Here is a 21,015-nt window from a genome sequence, read left to right as displayed (position 1 = left end):
GATCTTCCCAACCCAGGGATGGAACCAGCATCTCTTGCACCTCATGCATTGGCAGATGGAGTCCTTACCACTGCCCCACCTGGGAAGCCCTTACCACTGAGCCACCAGGGACTGAAAAACAGTGGGGAGAGGCAGATGTTTAAAAAAAGAGGGGGGAAAAAAAAGCACGGAATTACCTGATTTAATTGTGAAAGAACTACAAGGGGGAGAGTACAAAGTGCTCTGAGAGTGGCTCGTTTAAAAAAAAAATCTAACCTATAAATCTAACCTAGACTGGGGAAGTCAAGAAGGATGGCTGAGATAGGACACAAGAATGAACTCTGGGCGAGTGAAATGGGAGGAAGGATTCCATCTGTGCCCCTGTGACTCCTCCGTCAGCGGCCAGGCACACAGGAAGCACCCGGTTAGTGCTCCCGGAGTCCGGGGATGCAAAGGCAGGTGGATGAACCGCAAGCGGATAAACATGAAAGCATGAAAGAATGACCGACGGACTGATGCGCCGACCGACGGAAGGGCGAGCGGCCAGACGGTACCGTTGAGGGGCGGCCACTTAGTAGAACCGCATGCTCTGCCTGGGGCCTAGGCAGGCCGAGGCCGGACAGCGGCATTTTGGGAAGCACCCGGGGCCCCGGAGCCGCGGGGCCGCACCGCCTCACTCACCCTTCGCTGCGCGGGCGGCGGGGACTGACCCCAGGTGAGGGGCAGAATGACCTCGGGCGGCGCGCGCCGGAAGTGGGGGGCGGCACTCCCCTCTAGGCCGCCCGGAGGACTGCAGCTCTGTGGCGGGGCCGCGGCGGGGTTCAGAGGACCATTGAGGGGACCGGGAGAAGGAGGGGTCTCTGGGTGGGACCTGGTGGGGACCGCCCCAGGTCGAAAACAGTTGACGGGAGACTGTAAGAGGAAAATAGAAATAGCGATAGAGCTTAGTGTAGCATCAAGGAGATAAAAATAGAACCGACCATCTGTAAATCTGGGGCAGAGGACCAGATTACATTCGCACACCGCGAACACGCTGTCTGCAAGGACAGTTCTCGAAGCTACAGGGCGGAGAGTGGGAGAAGGGGTCTTACCCCAGCGTGGCGAGAGTGTAAAGTGCAGAAACACCCCACCGTCGACTGCAAGGGCTTGGGATCCGGGATCCAGCAGTAGAAGGTCACTAATTTTCTCAAAGACTGCGGTACTCAAGCTGAGCCTTGCCGCAGACGGAGTAAAATGGAGATTTAGGAGTGCAGTGTTTCGTAGGTAGCGGCAGGAGCGAGAGCACAGCGGTGGGAAGCTCAGGGCCCGCTGGGGAATTAGCCCAGCATCTTGGTTGGGTGGATCCTAGGTTAAGGGATGGATTGGGATCAGGTTTGGAGAGTTTCAAATGCCCTGCTAAGGAATCAGGAAAGCATTTAGTTAGCGGTGCAGGCCATTTACATGTGACATGGCCAGAATTGTAATTCTGGGGCAGTATCTGACAGTGCTTTGTAGACAGGATTAAAGGACAAAAGAGATGAAAGAGGACAGGCGGTTAAAAATGTAAACTCAGCAAGATTTGCGAGTATCCGAAAATATGACTAAAGATAGGGAAGAAACTTTACCAAGGGAGATCTTGTGGAAAAAGAAACAAGGAATTATAAAATACTAGTATCTGAGGGAATGAAAGGGTAGAGCTGGTAGAGAAAAGGAGCTTCTCAGGGAAGCTGGGCCCAGCTAGTTCAAACATCATAAAAGCCAGGAGAGCTCTCAGGAGAGGGAAGAAGTGACTAGGAGATGCTACAGAGAGCTGGAGAAGATGCTAACTAAGGTGATGCTAGAATTAAGGCGAAGGGCAGAAGAAGGGCCAGAGAGATGTTACCTATGGAATGTCCTTGCCTGGGGTTAAGAAGTGTATGGTAAGGCCCTGAGAATAGATAATGATTCCTTTCAAGAAATGTGATAATGCAGGAAGGAAAAAGAGGAAACTCGTTGGTCGAGGCAACAGAATTTTAAGGAGTTTGTTTTCTAAGGAGATTAGAGACCTAATTATATTTGTAGAATAAAGATAAAGAGTGAGTGGGGAGAAAAATTGAAAATAGAAGAATAGAGGACTAGTTGATGGGGAGAGAATAAGACTGGATAGGTCTCAGGAAGTAAGATGAAACACTATAATAAAAAATGGTACATTTAGTCTATGTTGTCATGCTCTGAATGTAGACCAACCAAGTAGTATCAGTAGGTGATGCTCATTTTATAAGTAAATAAGTGCACTGTTTACTGAATTGTCACAAACTGAACACACTTGTGTTACTAGCACTCAGATGAAGAAACAATATTATCCATCCTCAGAAGTGCCTACTGCAGTCTCATCAAGCCACTACCCTCCTCTGGCCCTAAAAGATAGAAACTCCCCTAGAGGAGGGCATGGCAACCCACTCTAGTATTCTTGCCTGGAGAATTCCCATGGACAGAGGAGCCTGGCAGGCTACAGTCCATGGGGTTGCAAAGAGTTGGACACGACTGAGCGACAGCATAGCATACATACACTAAACCCTTAACATGATAGGTTAGTCTTGCCTATTTTTGTACTTTATGTAAATGGAACTCAATATGTGCTCTCTTAATTCAGCCTTCATTCAACACTGTGTGTGAAATTCATATTGCTTTCTGTAGATGTATACTGTACATTCTAATTTCTAGTAAGAATATATTGTGTGATTATGCCAATACTCAGACATTCTATTATTAGTGAACATTATTGAGAGTGAAGTATTTAACTCTCTAAATACATTATTTTTGGATGTTAAGCTAACCTTGTATTGCTAAGATAAATTCCACTTGATCATGATGTATAATTTTTACTGTATTAATGGATTTAATTTACTTATATTTGATTGAGAATATTTGTGTCCATATTGTTAGAGATATTCATCTGTAGTTTCTTTTCCTGTGATATCTTTGTCTCACTTTGGTATCAAAGTAATTAATGGCCCCTTTTATTTTCTGGGAGAGATTGTGAAGGATTAATATTCACTTCCCTGATAGCTCAGTTGGTAAAGAATCCACCTGCAACACAGGAGACCCCAGTTCGATTCCTGGGTCAGGAAGATCCACTGGACAAAGGATAGGCTACTCACTCCAGTATTCTTGGGTTTCCTTTATGGCTCAGCTGGTAAAGAATCTACCTACAATGCAGGAAACCCTTGTTCGATCCTTGGGTTGGGAAGATCCCCTGGAGAAGGGAAAGACTACCCACTCTAGTATTCTGGTCCGGAGAATTCCATGGACTGTATAGTCCATGGGGTCCCAAAGACTCGGATGTGACTTTCAATATTCTTAAACTGTTTGATAGATTTCACTTGTGAAACCATCTAGGCCTGTGCTTTTCCTTGTTAGAAAAATTTTTATTATGATCTCAATTTCTTTACTTTTCATACATTTATTGTTTTTCTTTTTCAGTTTTAGTAATTTATATAATTCTAAGTAGTTTGTCCATTTCACTTATGTTGTATAATGTGTTTGCATAAAGTTGTTTATAATAATCCCTGGTTGGGTTTAGTTGCTAAGTCGTGTCCGACTCTTGGAACCCCATGGACTGTAACCCACCAGGCTTCTCTGTCCATGGGATTTTCCAGGCAAGAATACTGGAGTAGATTGCCATTTCCTTCTCCGGGGGATCTTCCCAACCCAGGAATCGAACTCAGGTCTGCTGCATTGCAGGCAGATTCTTTACCAACTGAGGAATGAGGGAAATTTTTATAGGGTTAGTAGTGATGTCCCTTCTTCTTGGCTTTTGTTAATCTCTCTTTTTTCTTTAGTTGACCTAGTAAAGGCCAGCTATATACTAACAAAAATACCAATTTTGGGGGGAGCAGGTAGCACCTGCGCCAGGTCTTAGTTGTGGCACACACGCTCTTTATGGAGCAGGATCTTCAGTTACCGGGCGAGGGATCTAGTTGCCTGACCAGGGATGGGACTTGGGCCCTCTGCTTTGGGAGTGCAGTCTTAACCACTGAACCACTTGAAAAGTCCCTTGGTTTGATTTTTTTTTTTTTTTCTGCTTTCGGTTTTATTAATTACTACGCGACTCATTACTTCCTTCCGTCTGCTTCTTTTGGCTAAGTTTGCTCTTGACATTCAAGTTTCTCAAGATGGAAGCTTAGATTACTGATACGAGGTTTTCCTTTCTAAGATAGACATTTCAAAGCTAAAAAAATTTCCTCTTAAGCACTGCTGTAGCTATACCCTACAAAATTTTAAATGTTGCATTTCATTTTCATTCAGTATGAAACATAATTTCTCTTGTGATTTCTTTGAATTATAGGCTATTTAGATATGGGTTGTTTAATTTCCAAATATCTTAGAGTTTCCAAATTACTCTGTAGCTTGGAATGCTCTCTGGGCCAGTGGAAGTGAAGAGAAGTAAGTTGCTCAGTTGTGTCCAACTCTTTACGAGTCCATGGACTATACAGTCCATGGAATTCTCCAAGCCAGAATACTGGACTGGATAGCCTTTCCCTACTCCAGGGGATCTTCCAACCCAGGGACTGAACCCAGGTCTCTCACACTGTAGGTGTATTCTTTACCAACTAAGCCCACAGGGAAGCCCAAGAATACTGGAGTGGGGAGCCTATCCCTTCTCCAGCAGATCTTCCCAACCTGGGAATCGAACAGGGGTCTCCTGCATTGCAGGCAGACTCTTTAGCAGCTGAGCTATCAGGGAGTCTTTACCAGCTGAGTTACCAGCTGAGCTACTGGGCCAGTGGAATCCCTATCAACTGCAGTCTCTGGGCTGCACAGGTCCCATTGGCCTTGGAGCTGCTCTCAGTTGAGGTGGCCTTGGTGTCTCAACCCTCAGTAGTGGACCCACCCCCTGGGCACTCCATTGTCTGTGTGTAGAATCCCAGTAGAATCCCAAAAGTCTGACAGTCTTTATTTTGTCCTGTCTCTATCAAATTCAATCCAAGCTAGCAGTGTTTCTGGTGAGAACCATATTGGTCTTCTTTGGATATCAGAGGGATACACACAACTGGATACAAGGCTCTTCCATGGATCCTTCCTATGGATAACCCCCTTTCTATTCCTGGTTTCTGTTGAGATGGTTGATTGGGTCCATGAATCACCCATCTAACCTCTTCACCGAAAGGTTGTCCAGCTACACTGAAGGCCTTGTCTCTGGAGCATTCGATCTGTGTAAGCTGAGAATCTTCCAGATCTTTGAGTACTGACTCCTTTTCAATTTATCTCTTTCCTCTCAGATTTTTACTGTAATCAGCAAGAGAAAATCATCCATCTATACTTTACACCTTTTGCTTGATAATATCCTCAGTTAACTATCCAAGCTCATCACTTACAAGTTCTATTTTCTGTCCAACAGCAGAATATGATTCAGTCAAGTTCCTGCTACTTTATAAAAAGTATCACCTTTTTCTCCAGCTTCCAATAATGTTTTCTTCATTTCTGAGATGTCACCAGAAGTTTTTATGTTTGTTTGTTTGGGGGTTTTTTTTTTTTTTTTTGGCCACGCCACATGGCTTGTGAGATCTTAGTTCCCAGACCAGGGATTGAACCCCAGGCCTCAGCTGTGAAAGTGACAAGTCCTAACGGATGGACCACCAGAGATTTTGCCCCCACCAGAAGTATTTTTAATGCTCGTTATCTCTAGCAAAACTCTGTTCATGACAATATATGTATTCTCTAGGATGACAGAGGATTCCGCTTCTGAGCTTTTCATTTCCTCTGAGCCCTTGCCAGAGTCACCGTTAATGTCCATATTTCTACCAACAATCTCTATAGGGAGAGAAGGCCAAGGACTAGGACTTCCCTGGCCGTCTGCTGGTTGACTCTGCCCTTCCACTGCAGGGGGCATGGCTTCCATTCCTGGTCAGGGGACTAAAATCCTGAATGCTGCATGACACGGCCAAGGAATGCCAGCAACCACCTTAAGTTAGGAGACTGGGGTGGAACCAGTCCTTCCCTAGAGCCTTCAGAGGATCATGGCCCTTGCTAACACCTTTGATTTGGGGTTTTAAGCTCCAGACTGTGACAGAATACATTTTTATTGGGTTAAGCCACTCAGTTTGTGGTACTAGAAATGGGGTGCTGAACAAACACCTAAAAATGTAGTTGTGGCTTTCAAACTGGGAAATGACCAGAAGCTGGAGTTCTGAGATTGATGATACCAAGTCTAGGATGCCTGGAAGAGATTGTGTCCATACAAAGACCTGTGTGCAAATGTTCATGGCCCCTTTATTCCTAATAGTGAAAAAAACTATAGATAACCCAAATGCCTATCAACTGGTGAATGGATAAACAAACTGTGGTGTGTACATCCAATGGTATATCATTCAGCAACAAAAAGGAGGAGTGGGCTGCTGATACAGCAATATAGCTAAATCTCAAAATAATAATGCTTAGTGAAAGAAGTTTGAGTGCAAAAAAGAGTGCATTCTGTTTGAGTCCACGTAAATAACTCTAGAAAATGTTAACTATAATAACAGAAAGCAGAATAGTGGTTGGGGGCTGTGGCAACAAAGGGAGGGATTACCAAGGGAAGTAGGAAACTTTTGGGAATATGTTCATAATTTTCATTATGGTGATGGTTGTATACATAGGACAAAACTCACCAAATTGTATACTTTAAATATTTGCTGATTATTGTATGCCTGTTATACCTCACTGTGTTTTTTTTTTTTTAAAGCATCTGCACTCCCTACTTGGAAGTGCTGGACCCAAAAAAGGAGTCCTTACATTTGCTCTTACATAATGTTTCTTACATTTCATCAGGGTCTCGTTCACATCCCTAAGATTTCATTAATTGGAACAGGTTCTAGGGGTGAAAGACAAAGTCCTCTTCCTCTACCTCAATCATCACTTCAGCCAACCACCGTTTCCCCAAACCTATACCTTTTCTTCTGACATCTTAACTCACGTGTCTTACCGGTCTCAGTAATTCTATTATTTCCTATTTCTATATCCCCTCCTCCTCCTGCCCTCACCCTTACTTCCCAAGATATTTCCACGGACACAGCAATATCCTTTCCTACCCTGATGCCCTCTCCCGCCCCCTTTCAGGTCCTTCTCACCCTGATCCTTCAGCCACAAGGAGGAGTGTATTGGCAAGCAAACAGTTTAGAAAGAGACAGCCATGGCCTTTCTTAACAGCAAAGTAGATGCAAATCCAGCTTTCTAGCAAGTCAGGGATGAATTCCTGAGCACTATTTTTAAGGCAGCAGCTCTCAAAGTGTGGCCCCAGGATCACCTGAGAACCTGCGCCCCCACGGCAGACCTACTGAGTCGGAAGATGGGATGGGGCCCAGCAATCAATTTTAATAGAGGCATGTCAGTGTTCTGGGGTGGAGGGAAACCTGAGAGACAGGAAGAAAGACTGGAAGCTTACCGTGTGTATCTGATTGACAGATTTGGGGACTCGAGACTGGGTGTGGAGTGGGTGGGGAGACATTAACAAAGGAGAAAGATAGTTAAGGAAGAGCTCATTATGTAGTCAGAAAATCTACCCTGCCCCAGAGAGCTCTCTCGAAAGATGATTTCCGACATTTACGCCAGGAACTGGCAGACAGGGCCCTACCTGAGGCCAGTTCCGCGGATGTTCAGGGGTTAAATCTCGGCAACTCCCCGCCCCCACCCCACCCCACCCCACCTCGCCGCTCCCGCCTCGCGCGTGCGCGCGTGCGAGGCCTCGGGCCATAGAGCTAAGCAAGCCTCCCAGATTCCTAGAGCGGACAGCGCGATGGCGGGTTTACCGGGTGGGAGGCTTGACGACGACCTGGAGAACACATCAAGGTATGGGTGATGTCGGCTCACGGATGGCAGAGGAACTCGGGCGATCTGGGCTGCCCAGCGGCCTCGCAGCGCCGCCAGGGAACCGTGTACGGTTCCTTGAGTCTATAGGGAGTCGAGGCTGCCGCCGTGGCTCCCAGGCTCGGCTCCTGGGCACTGGGAGCAAGCTGGTCGGTGCTTGGCCTGGTGTGCTTTGGGTACCCGGCCAGTCGTTGACCGGCTTGGGTTCTACTGAATGAACATTAGAAACTTTGGAAGCAAGTGGAATCCAGAAGCTTGGATGCAGCCGCACGAATCAGCCGACGAAGGTGTGAGTGTGAGAACAGGAGGGAGGAACAGATGATGATAGATGTCTCAGTAGTGTCATTTGGGTGTAGGAAGGGCAGCGAATAACATAGAGCTAACCGCTAGGGCAGAATTCTGAAGTTCCCTTCCCTGCCTTATGTTTCCCATTATATCCTTAGTTTGGTAGCATTAACCCCCGGATTATTTTTTTAAAATCTCTAGACTTGGAATGGAGACTACATGTCCAAGACGGGTGGTATACACTGTTGATACACTGTGTAAAATAGATAACTAATAAAAAAAAGTAGGTGTGATGAGAACGTACTGTATAGCTCAGCAAACTCTCCTTAATGTTCTGTGGTAACCTATATGGAAAGAAGTCCAAAAGGGACCTCCCTAACTAACCCTGTCTGCTGGATGATGAGGGAGGAAGCATAGTAAATTTGAAAGAAAAGCACTTGAAAGTTAAATAAGATTTTACTTTCTCCTTAACGTCTTTTATATCCAGAGGATGTTTTTGCTGGTCTAGTCTCAGAAATTATATCTTCAGTCTCTGCAATGATTCCCTTCCAAGTCCAATGGTGCCCAGTTGCCTCCAGGCCCCAGACTTCTATGTGAACAAGAAAAGCTCACTGAGGAAATGGTAATTCTTCAGTTGCTCCCTGAGATGTCATGTCCAGTTGCTGTCTATGGAGACTCAGTTCAGTTATGAGTCTTAAAAACACCTGTCAGGTGAGAAGCAGTGTGTATCTTTTTTAATGGTTGGGGGAGGGGGCGGTTTGGGGTTACCTTACTATGTTAGTATCTTCCGGTGCTGTTGGTATTTCTCATTGCCAATGCCCTTCCCTGTATTAGGCAGTACTATCTCTTTTTTCACAAAAGAAAAAACATTGTTTTGTGTTCTGAGCTCCTGGCTTTATTGTACATTCTTGCATATGTAAATTTACATATTGTAAATTCTCCTGGCATTCCTTCCTCTCCTCCATTTTTCCCATTATAATCACCTTACCACCAAGCTGTCAGTATTCTGTATTTCCCCGGGGGATACTACCTGTGAACTAATCAAAGAAGCCTTTGCCCTCAGGGAGTTTACATTCTAGTTGCAGGGAAAGGAAATATATAAATATACAGTATACTATCCGTTGTGGCTCAGCTGGTAAAGAATTCACCTGCAGTGCTGGAGACCTGGGTTCGATCCCTGGGTTGGGGAGATCCCCTAGAGAAGGGAAAGGCTACCCACTCCAGTATTCTGGCCTGGAGAATTCCATGGACCGTATAGTCCATGGGGTCGCAAACAGCTGGACAGGACTGAGCGACTTTCACTTTCACTTAACTTTCACAGTATAGTATCAGATACTGATAATGGTTATGGAGAATGTATCAGAATTCTGGCAGGAAACAGATGGCTCATTCAAACTGGATAATTCAGATTTCATGAAGAGGCCGGGAAGGATTATAGAAATCAACAAGGGATGGAGAAGAGCCTACACAAAGTCTAAGCTGATAGAACTATCTTCTGTCACCCATTCCACATTGCCCTTACCTTCTGCCAGCATCTCAGTGGCACAGAGTTCTTTATCTAGTCAAATAACATAAACCTTCTTTCCTAGATGATATAAGTCCTTGGTGACCCTGTCTCTTTCAGGTTCCTTTGGTGTACCATTGACAGGGCCTATAGACATGAGAGAACTAATGGGCACCCCCGTGAAGTCCTCTGAGTTCCAGTAGCAGCAACCATTTCCCCACTGGTAATTGGTATCAGTCATTCTGGCCAGCAGAGTGACCCCATCTCTGCCTGCTGGTTTGGCAGTTTGAGGAGCCCAAAATACAGAAGCAGGAAACAGTCTCAACTTCAAATTTAATAAAATTATGACTTTGTCCCATGGTAGAAGTATTTTTCCTTTGAGAATCAGAATTTAAACCCACCAAGCCCAAGATTGTAGGAATACGAAGCAAAAATAATGTAAGTGAATTATGAGGTATAGAGTTAGAGACATTATTACTTTCTCTTCTGCCCTTGGCTCCTATATCCATGTATTATGGCCATGGGGAATATATAGCGCTGTTTATCATCCTGTAGTTTATTGCATATATTGCATCCCATATGACAGAACCGCAAAGTTATCAAGGTGTTGTTGCCCAGCTGGTACCATAACTGAACCTTCTTTTAATCATTCCACCATTATCATCATCCACTTAAATGTAGATGGTGGGACATATGATAAGGCCCATGAGTTATATGTGTATGAACTCACTGCTGAACTTCCTTCCCTGTAAAATAACTCCTTTGGCGATAATACTATATAGAATACTGTGATAAGAAATACAGCATTCTCTTAAGTCAATGTACATTTTTATCTGGACTGTGTATATAGTCCTTTGAAAACAAATGGTTGCCCTCTCCATAATAAAAGGGGTTAGGTATAGTGAATCTGTCCCCAAGTGGCTACCTGCTTTCTCTCTAGAGAATGGTACCTTATTAGGGCCTTAGCAGTTGGCCTCTTGGGCACATAGAAATTATTCTAGGCATATCAACCTTCATAAGTGGAGGTCCGTATTGTTGAGCCCTTATATAGCCTCCATCTGTGCTGCCGTGACCACTTTGTGCATGAATCCGTTGGGCAAACACTGCATTGGTAAAAAGGCTGATTGATATCATAATATGGATTGCCGTGTCCATCTGATTGAGAGGCTTCTCCACAGAAAATGCCCTTTGGTAGGATTCACATGGGCCACTAACTTAGTAGTGGTTCCTGCTTTGGTTCATCCTCATACTTTTCCTCCAGAATCTTTATTTCTCATCTTGCTCAGTCTTATTCTTCCCAGGTACCTAAGTAATCAGATGGGCTTCCCTGGTGGCTCACCAGTAAAGAATCTGCCTGCCAATGCAGGACATGCGGGTTTGATCCCTGTGTCAGGAAGATCCCCTAGAGAAGGAAATGGCAACCCACTCCAGTATTCTTGCCTGGGAAACTCCATGGACAGAGGAACCTGGCAGGCTACAGTCCATGGGGTCGCAAAGAGTTGGACACAACTTGGTGACTAAACAACAATGAGCAATCAGATAACCCATTAGTTACTACCCGTGAATTGTCAATACATGTATCTTAGGCTATGTTACCTAAGTAGACATGGAAAGTAGACAACCAGGTATATACCTGAAATTCTGCCCACTGGAAGGATTTGCCTTTACCAGCGTGTTTGAGGCAACCTCTGAGTAGAGGTATAAGCTGGTGCCCATACACTGGGCAGACCCATCTCTGCATTTTCCTCCTGTGTTAACTGGTAATAGGGAACTCCCATGGGACCATGAATATAGGTTGAGGAGGCGTGGTAGTGGAGCAATAGGAACAGGAATGGGAATCTGAGCCACTAGCGCATGGAATTTACTTGTCTTTCAGATTTGCTTTTATGATGGAATACTGGTTTATATGTTCAGTTCTATGAATTGATGGATCAAATAACAACTGGTACACAGTGGTCACTTTGTAATAGTTATTTGGTACCCTATGGTCAAGCATTAAGTCTCTAATAGTGCTCAAGAGCAAGCCAAGATCTGCTTTTCACTTAGAAAATTGTTGGTAGAAGGAAGTATGGCCTTACTTCACTATGTTCTCTCTTTTTTTAATATTTATTTTTTTTTATTTGGCTGTGCCAGGTCTTAGTTGCGACATGGGGGATCTTTAGTTGTGGCATGCCAGCTCTTAGTTGCAGCATGTGGGATCTAGTTCCCTGACCAGGGATCGAACCCAGACTCCCTGAATTGGGAGCATGGAGTCTTAGTCACTAGACCACCAGGGAAGTCCCTTCACTGTGGTTCTCTTACAGAGGCTTTCAAAGAGTCTCCATACAGCACCCATGACTGCTCCTGACACTTCCAGTACCATTGGTTATCCTGGTTAATGAAGTCATGTGACAGGACAGCTTGCATCGCAACATGGTCCTACTGTAGAACCTTTTTTTATTCTCCTGTTAGTCACTCAGTCATGTCCGACTCTGTGACTCCATGCACTGTAACCCACCAGGCTTCTCTCTCCATGGAATTCTCCAGGCAAGAGTACTGAGTCTCTCTCAAAAGTAGCAACCTTACACATTACTTAGATTGGTTACTTCAGCTCATTTACTATGGTATCTGTTCCCTAGAAAATGCAGGCCCACCAAGCATTATGCCTCTCTGAGGTGGTAAGAATTGGTTAGAGGTATAACCAAAGTGAGAGAATAAGCCATGTGACAGAGAAGAGTCTTCCAGGAAGAGGGAATAGCAAAAGTCAGAGCCCCACAAATACAGCAGGAACAGAGCAAGCCTGGGCTAGACAGGTGATAGGGGTGGTGTAGAATGAAATGAGGGCAGAGAGAAAAAAAGGGACGAGATCATAAGTTATTCCCAGTGAAATGGGAAACCAGTGGAGCTCTTTACACAAGATAACATGTAAAGATCACTCTAACCATTATATGGAGAATAGGAGAAAAGTAAGTTAGCATAAAGAAAGCAAATGATTTAAGAGAGTAAGCAACTATGTCAAATAAATCAAGAATAAGACTGAAAATTGACCATTGGATTTGTTAAGATAGAGCATATAAGGGGCTTCAATAAGTATGGTTTTGGTGGACTTACAGAGATAAAAGCCTGCTTGCAATGAGTTAAAAAAGGACTAGACTTGATGTTGCTTAGAATATAGCACTATGTGAACTACGCACACCTGAGCAAAGTGTGAAGTGGCTTAACCACTTAGGAAAAATCTAGTTGAAGAAGACCCAACAATTCTGATCCTAAATTTATATAACCAAGAGAAACACTTGTATATGTATACTGAGATAGACGTACTAGCATATTCATATCAGCATTGTTTGAAATAGCAAAATATTCTTACCCATTGAAGAAGAATGGACAGATCACTTGTGGTATATATCACATTATAGCAGTGAACATGAATGCACTGTGGGTGAATCTTCCAAACATAATGTTGAGCAAAAAAAACAGTCATAAAATATATGTGGTATGATTCCATAAATGTATAAAGTTCAAACACATGCTGTATTTGCTGCTAGGGATGCCATACCAAAACCATAGAGTGGGTGGCATAAACAACACAAATGTATTTTCTTAGTTATATGTATGTATTTTGGTCATCTATGCTTTACTTTGCTTCTACAAGTCTTACAGCTTTAGGTTTTATATTTCAGTTCAGTTCAGTTCAGTCGCTCAGTTGTGTCCGACTCTTTGCGACCCCATGAATCGCAGCAAGCCAGGCCTCCCTGTCCATCACTAACTCCTGGAGTTCACTCAGACTCACATCCATTGAGTCAGTGATGCCATCCAGCCATCTCATCCTCTGTCGTCCCCTTCTCCTCCTGGCCCCAATCCCTCCCAGCATCAGAGTCTTTTCCAATGAGTCAACTCTGCATGAGGTGGCCAAAGTACTGGAGTTTTAGCTTTAGCATCATTCCTTCCAAAGAAATCCCAGGGCTGATCTCCTTCAGAATGGACTGGTTGGATCTCCTTGCGATGGTTTATATTACATTTCTAGTTAATTTTTAAAATAATTTTATTTATTTATTTTTGGCTATGCTGGGTTTTCGTTGCTGCACAGCCTTTTCTCTGGTTACGGTGAGCGGGAGCTACTCTCTAGTTACGTTGCGTGGGCTTCTCATTCCCATGGCTTCTCTTGCTGTGGAGTATGGGGTGTAGGCATACAGGTTTCAGTAGTTGTGGTGCACAGGCTTAGTTGCTCTGTGGCATATGGGATCTTCCTGGATCAGGGATTGAACCTGTGTCTCCTGCATTGGCAGGCACATTCTTTACCACTGAGCCACCAGGGAAGCCCCTCTAGTTAATTTTTGTGTATAATATAAGGAAGGGCTTCCCTGGTGGCTTAATAGGTAAAGAATAGAGTCAGAGTTAATTTTGGTTATTATGATATCCACTTGTAACACTTGTTTTTGAAAAGAGCTACTTTTTCACCACTGAATTATCTTGGCAACTTTGTTAAATGTCATTTGTACCTACATATTTAGATCTGTTTATAGATTCTGTTCTATTCAGTTAATGAATATGTCTATTTCACAGCCTTGATTACTATGGCTTTGTAGTAAAGCTTGTAATCAAGTAGTAAAGAAGCTACTTTTTCACCATTGAATTATCTTGGCAACTTTGTTAAATGTCATTTGTATGTACATATTTAGATCTGTTTATAGATTCTGTTCTATTCACTTAATGATATGTCTATCTCACAGCCTTGATTACTATGGCTTTGTAGTAAAGCTTGTAATCAAGTAGTATAAGCTGTCCAGTTTTGCTCTTTTTCAAAATTGTTTAGACCTTTCTCTGACTTTCTACACAGAGTTTAGAATTAGTTTGTCAGTTTCTACAAAAAGGCCTGCTAAGAATTTCATTGAGGTTGCATTGAATCCACAGATCACTTTGGGAAGAATTTATCATCTTAACAATATAAAATCTTCCTGTCTGTAGATGATGGTATATATTTCTAAGTCTTTAATTTCTCTTAGCAATGTTTTGTAGTTTTCATTATGCAGATATTGCACATACCTTGTTGAATTTGCTTCTTAGTATTTCATTTTTTAGTGCACCTGATAAAATCTTTTTAACTATAGGTTCTAGTTGTTCATTGCTAGTATACAGAAATGCAATCAGGTTTTGTGTATTGCAGTAAAACCTTTTACAAGTTCTAGTAACTTTTTAAAGACACTTTAGGATTTTCTGTATACATGATTGCATAATCTGTAATACAGTTTGACTTCTTTCTTGTATATCTCATTTATTTTTCATGGTATATTGCATTGTCTATGAATAGTGAATAGAAGTTATACAGTGTTGAATAAAAGTGATAACATGTTCTTGTTTTCCTCCCTTCTTCCCAGGAGAAAACCATGTAATGTTTAACCATTAAGTATGACGTTAGCTATTAGCTTTTCTTATTAAAGTAGTTAATTTACATGTAACATACCTGATGTTAGGATTTAAATGTACCATCTTATTTTTTTGTTTTTATTTTACCCCATCTTTTGTTTCTTTTTTGTTTTTCTTTTTTCTCTTCATGTGCCTGATTTATTTATGTTATCAAGTTTTTTGCTTTTCCGTTTTTTTCTCTATCAGCTTATTGTTTATACATCCTTGTATTGTTACTTACCTGTCACCTTATAGCTTTCACCTCATAGGCTTTCTCAAATGTGATTCTGTGACAGAATTAAGCCAAAATGCTCTAAAGCATTCACTGTAAGTAACATATTAATGTTTCTCCTATACATCTATTGATGTACTAGCTCTCTTTGGAAGAATTAAGAAAATAGTCATTCATAATATTTTCTTGTGGAACCCTGTTTGAAAAAGGCTGCCTTAGAAATCACAACATACATATTTAATTTATTATAGTTTATCTTAGTTTACTATTTCTGTTGCTGCTGCTGCTGCTAAGTCGCTTCAGTCGTGTCCGACTCTGTGTGATCCCATAGACGGCAGCCCACTAGGCTCCTCTGTCCCTGGGATTCTCCAGGCAAGAATACTGGAGTGGGTTGCCATTTCCTTCTCCAATGTATGAAAGTGAAAAGTGAAAGTGAAGTCGCTTAGTCGTGCCTGACTCTTAGCGACCCCATGGACTGCAGCCTACCAGGCTCCTCCGTCCATGGGATTTTTCAGGCAAGAATGCTGGAGTGGGTTGCCATTGCCTTCTCCGTTACTATTTCTAGGATAATCCAAAGACCTTGTAATATTTTGGTTCCATTTACCTTCCTCCTCTTATGCTATTTTTTCCATATATTTTAATTCTATGTATATACTGTAAACTCCATGAGACACTCATGCCCATTTAGATTTACCCCAATACTTCACTTTTTCCAGTACTCTTTGCCTGTGGCAAGGAGGATAAACCTCCACTTGGAGGCTTGGGATTTTGGATTTTAGCCCTTGAAATTAACCTCTGTCATGTTTTTAGCTCTACAGACCATTTGCAGTCTGACAGTGATGTACCTTTTATAGTAAACACCTCTTAAGAATGGGCTGATAGTCTCAAGAATTTCGGTGGAGCTCTCATGTTCTCTACCATTACAGACATCTGGTATTGTTGAGCATAGGAATAACTTCCTAAAAAATCAACTCAAAAGAGATTTCTGATCCTACCTCCCTAATCTTTTTCTGGTTTACACACCTTAGTAAGGAAGTTTGGTCATTGAATATAGCTATTCTCAAAAGGATCATGTTTTCCTCGTCACTTTCTTCTAATAATCAAGACAAAAGAGGTAGAGGACTACATAGACCTATTTTTGGAAATTCAGGCTTCTTTCCTAACCATTCCTGGGCTTGATGCTTCTTTCTTTCCCCTGGACAGCACATGACCAGTCTTGTTGGTATACACTCACAGTGACAGCTGCCACTGCCTCCTCCTTCTCTTTTTCCCTTTTACCTCCTTCCAACTCCCTCACTGAAGTTTTCATTCATACTGCCTACTTTACATATATCAGTAAGTTGCTTATGTATTAGCTCTAAATAGTCAAACTTTGCTAATTACTGTAATTAGATTTCAGTATTCTCAGATCTCTTCTTGTGACAAACATATACAGAACATATCTGAGAAGCCACTTTAATAAACAGTTATTCATTATTTATTAATTTTCAGTGTTTTGGAGCACTCCTGTACTGTGACATTTCATAGGAAAATACTAATCTTTTTCACCTTAAAATTTCTTACAGTATGGAGAACATCTTCCATCTATATTTTGTTTACTGTTTTAGATGGTGTGACTAAGTCCAGTGTTGGAGAGATGGCTTCCAAGGAGGAAATTACAGCAAAAATTGAACCATTGACTGAAGAGTCTGGCAACCCCAGAAATGATGTTCTCCAAGATCCTGAATGCAGAGAATTCTTTGGACTTGGGGATAAATTCAGTGAAAAGGATCAGAACCTCTTTAAAAGAAGACAGCACAACTGTGATGAATGTGGGCAAAGCTTTGCTTGTAGTACAGGCCTTATTAGGCATCGAAGAACCCACTGGGAGAAACCCTATGAATGTGATCAGTGTGGAAAGGCCTTTAATGTGAGCTCAGCCCTGGTTCTGCATCAGAGAATTCATACTGGGGAGAAGCCCTATCCTTGTAACTGGTGCATTAAAAGTTTCAGTCGGAGCTCAGACCTTATTAAACATCAAAGAGTCCACACTGGTGAAAAACCTTACAAATGTGATGAATGTGGGAAAGCCTTCAGTCAGAGCTCTGATCTTATTATACATCAGAGAATCCATACAGGAGAAAAACCCTATCAATGCGGTCATTGTAGTAAAAGTTTTAGCCAGCGCTCAGACCTGATTAAACATCAGAGAATCCATACTGGAGAGAAGCCTTATACATGTAGCCTGTGTAACAAGCATTTTAGTCAGAGTTCTGATGTTATAAAACATCAAAGAATCCACACTGGTGAGAAACCATATAAATGCGATGTGTGTGGAAAAGCCTTCAGTCAGAGCTCAGATCTTATTCTACATCAGCGAATCCACACTGGAGAGAAACCATATCGATGTAATCAGTGTAACAAAAGTTTCAGTCAGAACTCAGACCTTATTAAACATCGAAGGATCCACACTGGAGAGAAACCCTATAAATGTAATGAATGTGGGAAAGCTTTTAATCAGAGCTCAGTTCTTATTCTGCATCAGAGAATTCACACTGGAGAGAAACCCTATCCATGTAATCAGTGTAGCAAAACCTTCAGTAGACTTTCAGATCTTATTAATCATCAACGGATTCACACTGGGGAGAAGCCTTACCCCTGTAACCAGTGCAGTAAAACGTTTAGTCGAAGATCAGACCTTATTAAACATTATAGAATTCATACAGGTGAGAAACCCTATGAGTGTGATGAATGTGGGAAAACCTTTAGTCAAAGCTCAAACCTTATTCTGCATCAGAGAATCCACACTGGAGAGAAACCCTATCCATGCAGTGATTGTACAAAAAGTTTTAGTCGTCGTTCAGACCTTGTGAAACATCAAAGAATACACACTGGAGAGAAACCGTACACATGTAATCAGTGCAATAAAAGTTTTAGTCAAAGCTCAGACCTCATTAAACATCAGAGAGTACACTCTGGAGAAAAACCCTATCATTGTGATTGTTGTGAGAGAGCTTTCAGTCAGAGTTCTGACCTTATTCTTCATCAGAGAATTCACACTGGAGAAAAACCATATGCATGCACACAGTGCAGCAAAAGTTTCAGTCAGAACTCAGACCTTATCAAGCACCAGAGGATCCACACTGGGGAAAAACCATATAAATGTAATGAGTGTGGGAAGGCTTTCAGTCAGTGTTCAGCTCTTGTCCTACATCAGAGGATCCATACTGGGGAGAAACCATACCCATGTGGTCAATGTGGCAAAGGCTTTAGTCGGCGCTCTGATCTCATTAACCATCAAAGAATCCACACGAATGAAAATCCATATAAATGTGATGTGTGTAGAAAAGCCTTCAGCACATCCACTGATCTTACTGAACACCAGAGAATCCACATGAGAGAGAAACCCCACAGGTGCGTTCAATGCAATAGAAGTTTTAGCCAGCTCTCTGATCTTAATCATCATGAGAAAATTCATTCTGGGGAAGACACTTTGAATGTGGGAAAACCTTTAGTGTATACCCCAACTTTATTCAGTACTAGAGATGCGCTGCCAGAAAAAAATCTTAGGAATGCTATTGATTATGAAAAAGGTTTTAATCAATGTTCAGCTGTCACGCTACATTAAAAAAACACACAGACACTAGAGAGAAAACATAGTAATTCAATTTTTGTAATGAAAAGTTTAACTCAGAGCTCAGACATTACTAAAGAAAAATTCTGAGAATGAATCCTGTGGGTAGAGGGAAAATCTTTAATGTGAAGAAAATTTACTGAATGTCAGCAACAATGGAAAAAAATTTCTGCTGTAATGTAAGAAAAGCTCTAGTCTTTTAATCAAATACAGTCCACAAGAGGAAGGTTTCTATCATTAAAAGAAATGTCTAACAATGCAGAATGTTACCAGATATTGTAAAAATCAGTGTGGTGGCATGTGTAATCAGAGCTCAAAAAGAAATGTATTAGTGTTATAATCTCACACCTTTAGTGAGCCCAGATCACCAGTTGCAGAGAAGTTATTTTAGAGAATGTAGGGAAAACTTAAACCCTTCCCTTATCTTGTCATTCACTCTGCTAATTGGCATACCACTTATCTCCTGACAGCTGGAGAGTTCTACATTATGCTAATGCTAGCTATTAAAGTCCCTGCGTGTGAACATGCTATGCTATTCTGGTATTAAACTTGTTAACTACAAAACTCTAGTGCCCCATTTTCTGAAAGTTTTTTTTTTGGTGTGGCCAAGTTTTGTTCTTCCTAGTGAGCATGAGTTTTCAAGTTTCTGTAATGTTCACAGCAAACATGAATTTGTTTTCCTCTTAATAATTCAGCCCATCCATAAACTTTAGAGGTTTGAAATTATTTCAACACTACCATTTAATTGCAGCTTCTGAATATATGAAATAATTGTTTTAAATTCCATATGTTAAAGTATGAAGATTACTACTATGTTTATCCTGTCATCTATAGATTGAACAAAATGTTAGCTAAAGTAATAACCTTCATGACTAATTCATACAGCATATTCTGTCTACAAGTAAAAAGATCTATTGATCTTTTTTTAATGGCAACATTCATCAGACTTGGTTTTGTTTGTTGATTTCTGACATACATACTGATAATAGGCTATGTATACTTGATATTTTCAACTGAAAAATAGTTTTTTAAAAGTAAGAAAACCTGTCTTTCTGGTATTAACCATTTGTTAAAATTCTGCTGTTATTTACTTTGACTATCCCCCATGATCATCCAATTAATATTTTAATACACATTGTTAAATTATTATGTGCAAGACATTTTTTTTTAGGTTTTCTAGTATACACAAAGAATACACTGTCCCCAGAAATCATGAATTGTATGGTGATAAAGGCTGACACATGCATAAAACATGGCTCAATAGAATCATTAAGGTAGATAAGATGCTTATAAGAGCTCCAAGGAGATAGGGTTCATTGTGATTGGAAAGAGAGGAAAAGCTTTGTGGAGTTCCCAAGATTTGAGTTTTGAAGGATGGGAGTAGAGGCATATGGGCAGGGAGGGAATAGTCAAGAAAGGCACAGAAGTGAGAAAATACAAGAAATGATGTAGAGTATGGTGCTTAGTCACTAATTCAACAAATATTCAGTGTCAGACACTGCAGTGAGTGCTACTGAAGAAAGAACGATGCCCTTGTGCTTAAGTGTTTAGGAAAATAATGACTGAAACATGTACTTAAAAGAGTAAGAATAAAGTGGAAATTAAAATGAAGTAGGAGAAAAGATGGTTAAGTGTGATGCTAAATAAGCAGACACTTCAACTTTCTGGAGTTTGGTGTCATCTGTAAAACAAAAGTGGTAGGTATGGTTGGAATAGATTTCATATTTCTGCATATTGTTCTCAAGGCAGTGGAAAGCTGTTAAGATCTATGAATCAGGGAATGGCATGATCATCATCTTGCTTTCAGAAAAGTCTAAAAAGAAAGAGCGAGCAGAAAGGAAAACCATTTTGGAAGTCTAGAAATACAATCATGAGGTCCAGAAGTAGAGGAGCTAAATGGCATAGGCATGGTGATAGGTTGAGAAGTGAGTAGGGGTGAAGTGAGACGTGAGTAGGAGGGGGAAATCATATTATCGATTATTGTCTGGGGGGAATTTTAAAAGTTAAGAAAAATACAATGATAAAATTTATATCTGAAGGTTAGCTATTTTTCCTGAGGATAAACACTAAGAGCCAACTGCTTACTACACATTACTATCTAGTGTCCTGCAGGTAAACTTAAATTTCATAAACTTGACACACTCATGATATCCTCCTGAATTCCTTACTAAACACCTTGCCATCCAGATAAAATAACTGGTAGCCAACCTACATCCC

The 21,015-nt window shown here is 41.6% G+C and overlaps 2 protein-coding genes across 4 annotated transcripts in view; one reads left to right on the top strand and one right to left on the bottom strand.

The window, feature by feature from the left end:
* Positions 1–21,015, bottom strand: part of ZNF24 (zinc finger protein 24) — a 54,382-nt gene that overhangs the window by 8,955 nt on the left and 24,412 nt on the right. The window lies entirely within an intron of this gene.
* LOC109577755 (zinc finger protein 271) lies at positions 193–19,954 on the top strand. 3 transcript variants are annotated; one of them, XM_019986537.2, is made up of 3 exons: positions 7,771–8,069; positions 8,555–8,778; positions 16,793–19,954. In XM_019986537.2, the coding sequence occupies exon 3, from the start codon at positions 16,822–16,824 to the stop codon at positions 18,790–18,792; it is 1,971 nt and encodes a 656-aa protein (XP_019842096.1). In that variant the 5' UTR covers positions 7,771–8,069; positions 8,555–8,778; positions 16,793–16,821; the 3' UTR covers positions 18,793–19,954. The 3 variants fall into 3 exon arrangements, with proteins under 3 accessions (XP_019842099.1, XP_019842098.1, XP_019842096.1); XM_019986540.2 differs by lacking the exons at positions 7,771–8,069; positions 8,555–8,778 and adding an exon at positions 193–694; XM_019986539.2 differs by lacking the exons at positions 7,771–8,069; positions 8,555–8,778 and adding an exon at positions 7,629–7,764.

The sequence above is a fragment of the Bos indicus genome, chromosome 24 (assembly GCF_029378745.1).
Source record: "Bos indicus isolate NIAB-ARS_2022 breed Sahiwal x Tharparkar chromosome 24, NIAB-ARS_B.indTharparkar_mat_pri_1.0, whole genome shotgun sequence".
Classification (NCBI taxonomy): domain Eukaryota; kingdom Metazoa; phylum Chordata; class Mammalia; order Artiodactyla; family Bovidae; genus Bos; species Bos indicus.
Note: the sequence above shows the minus strand (reverse complement) of the source record. Positions and strands in the feature narration are given on the sequence as shown.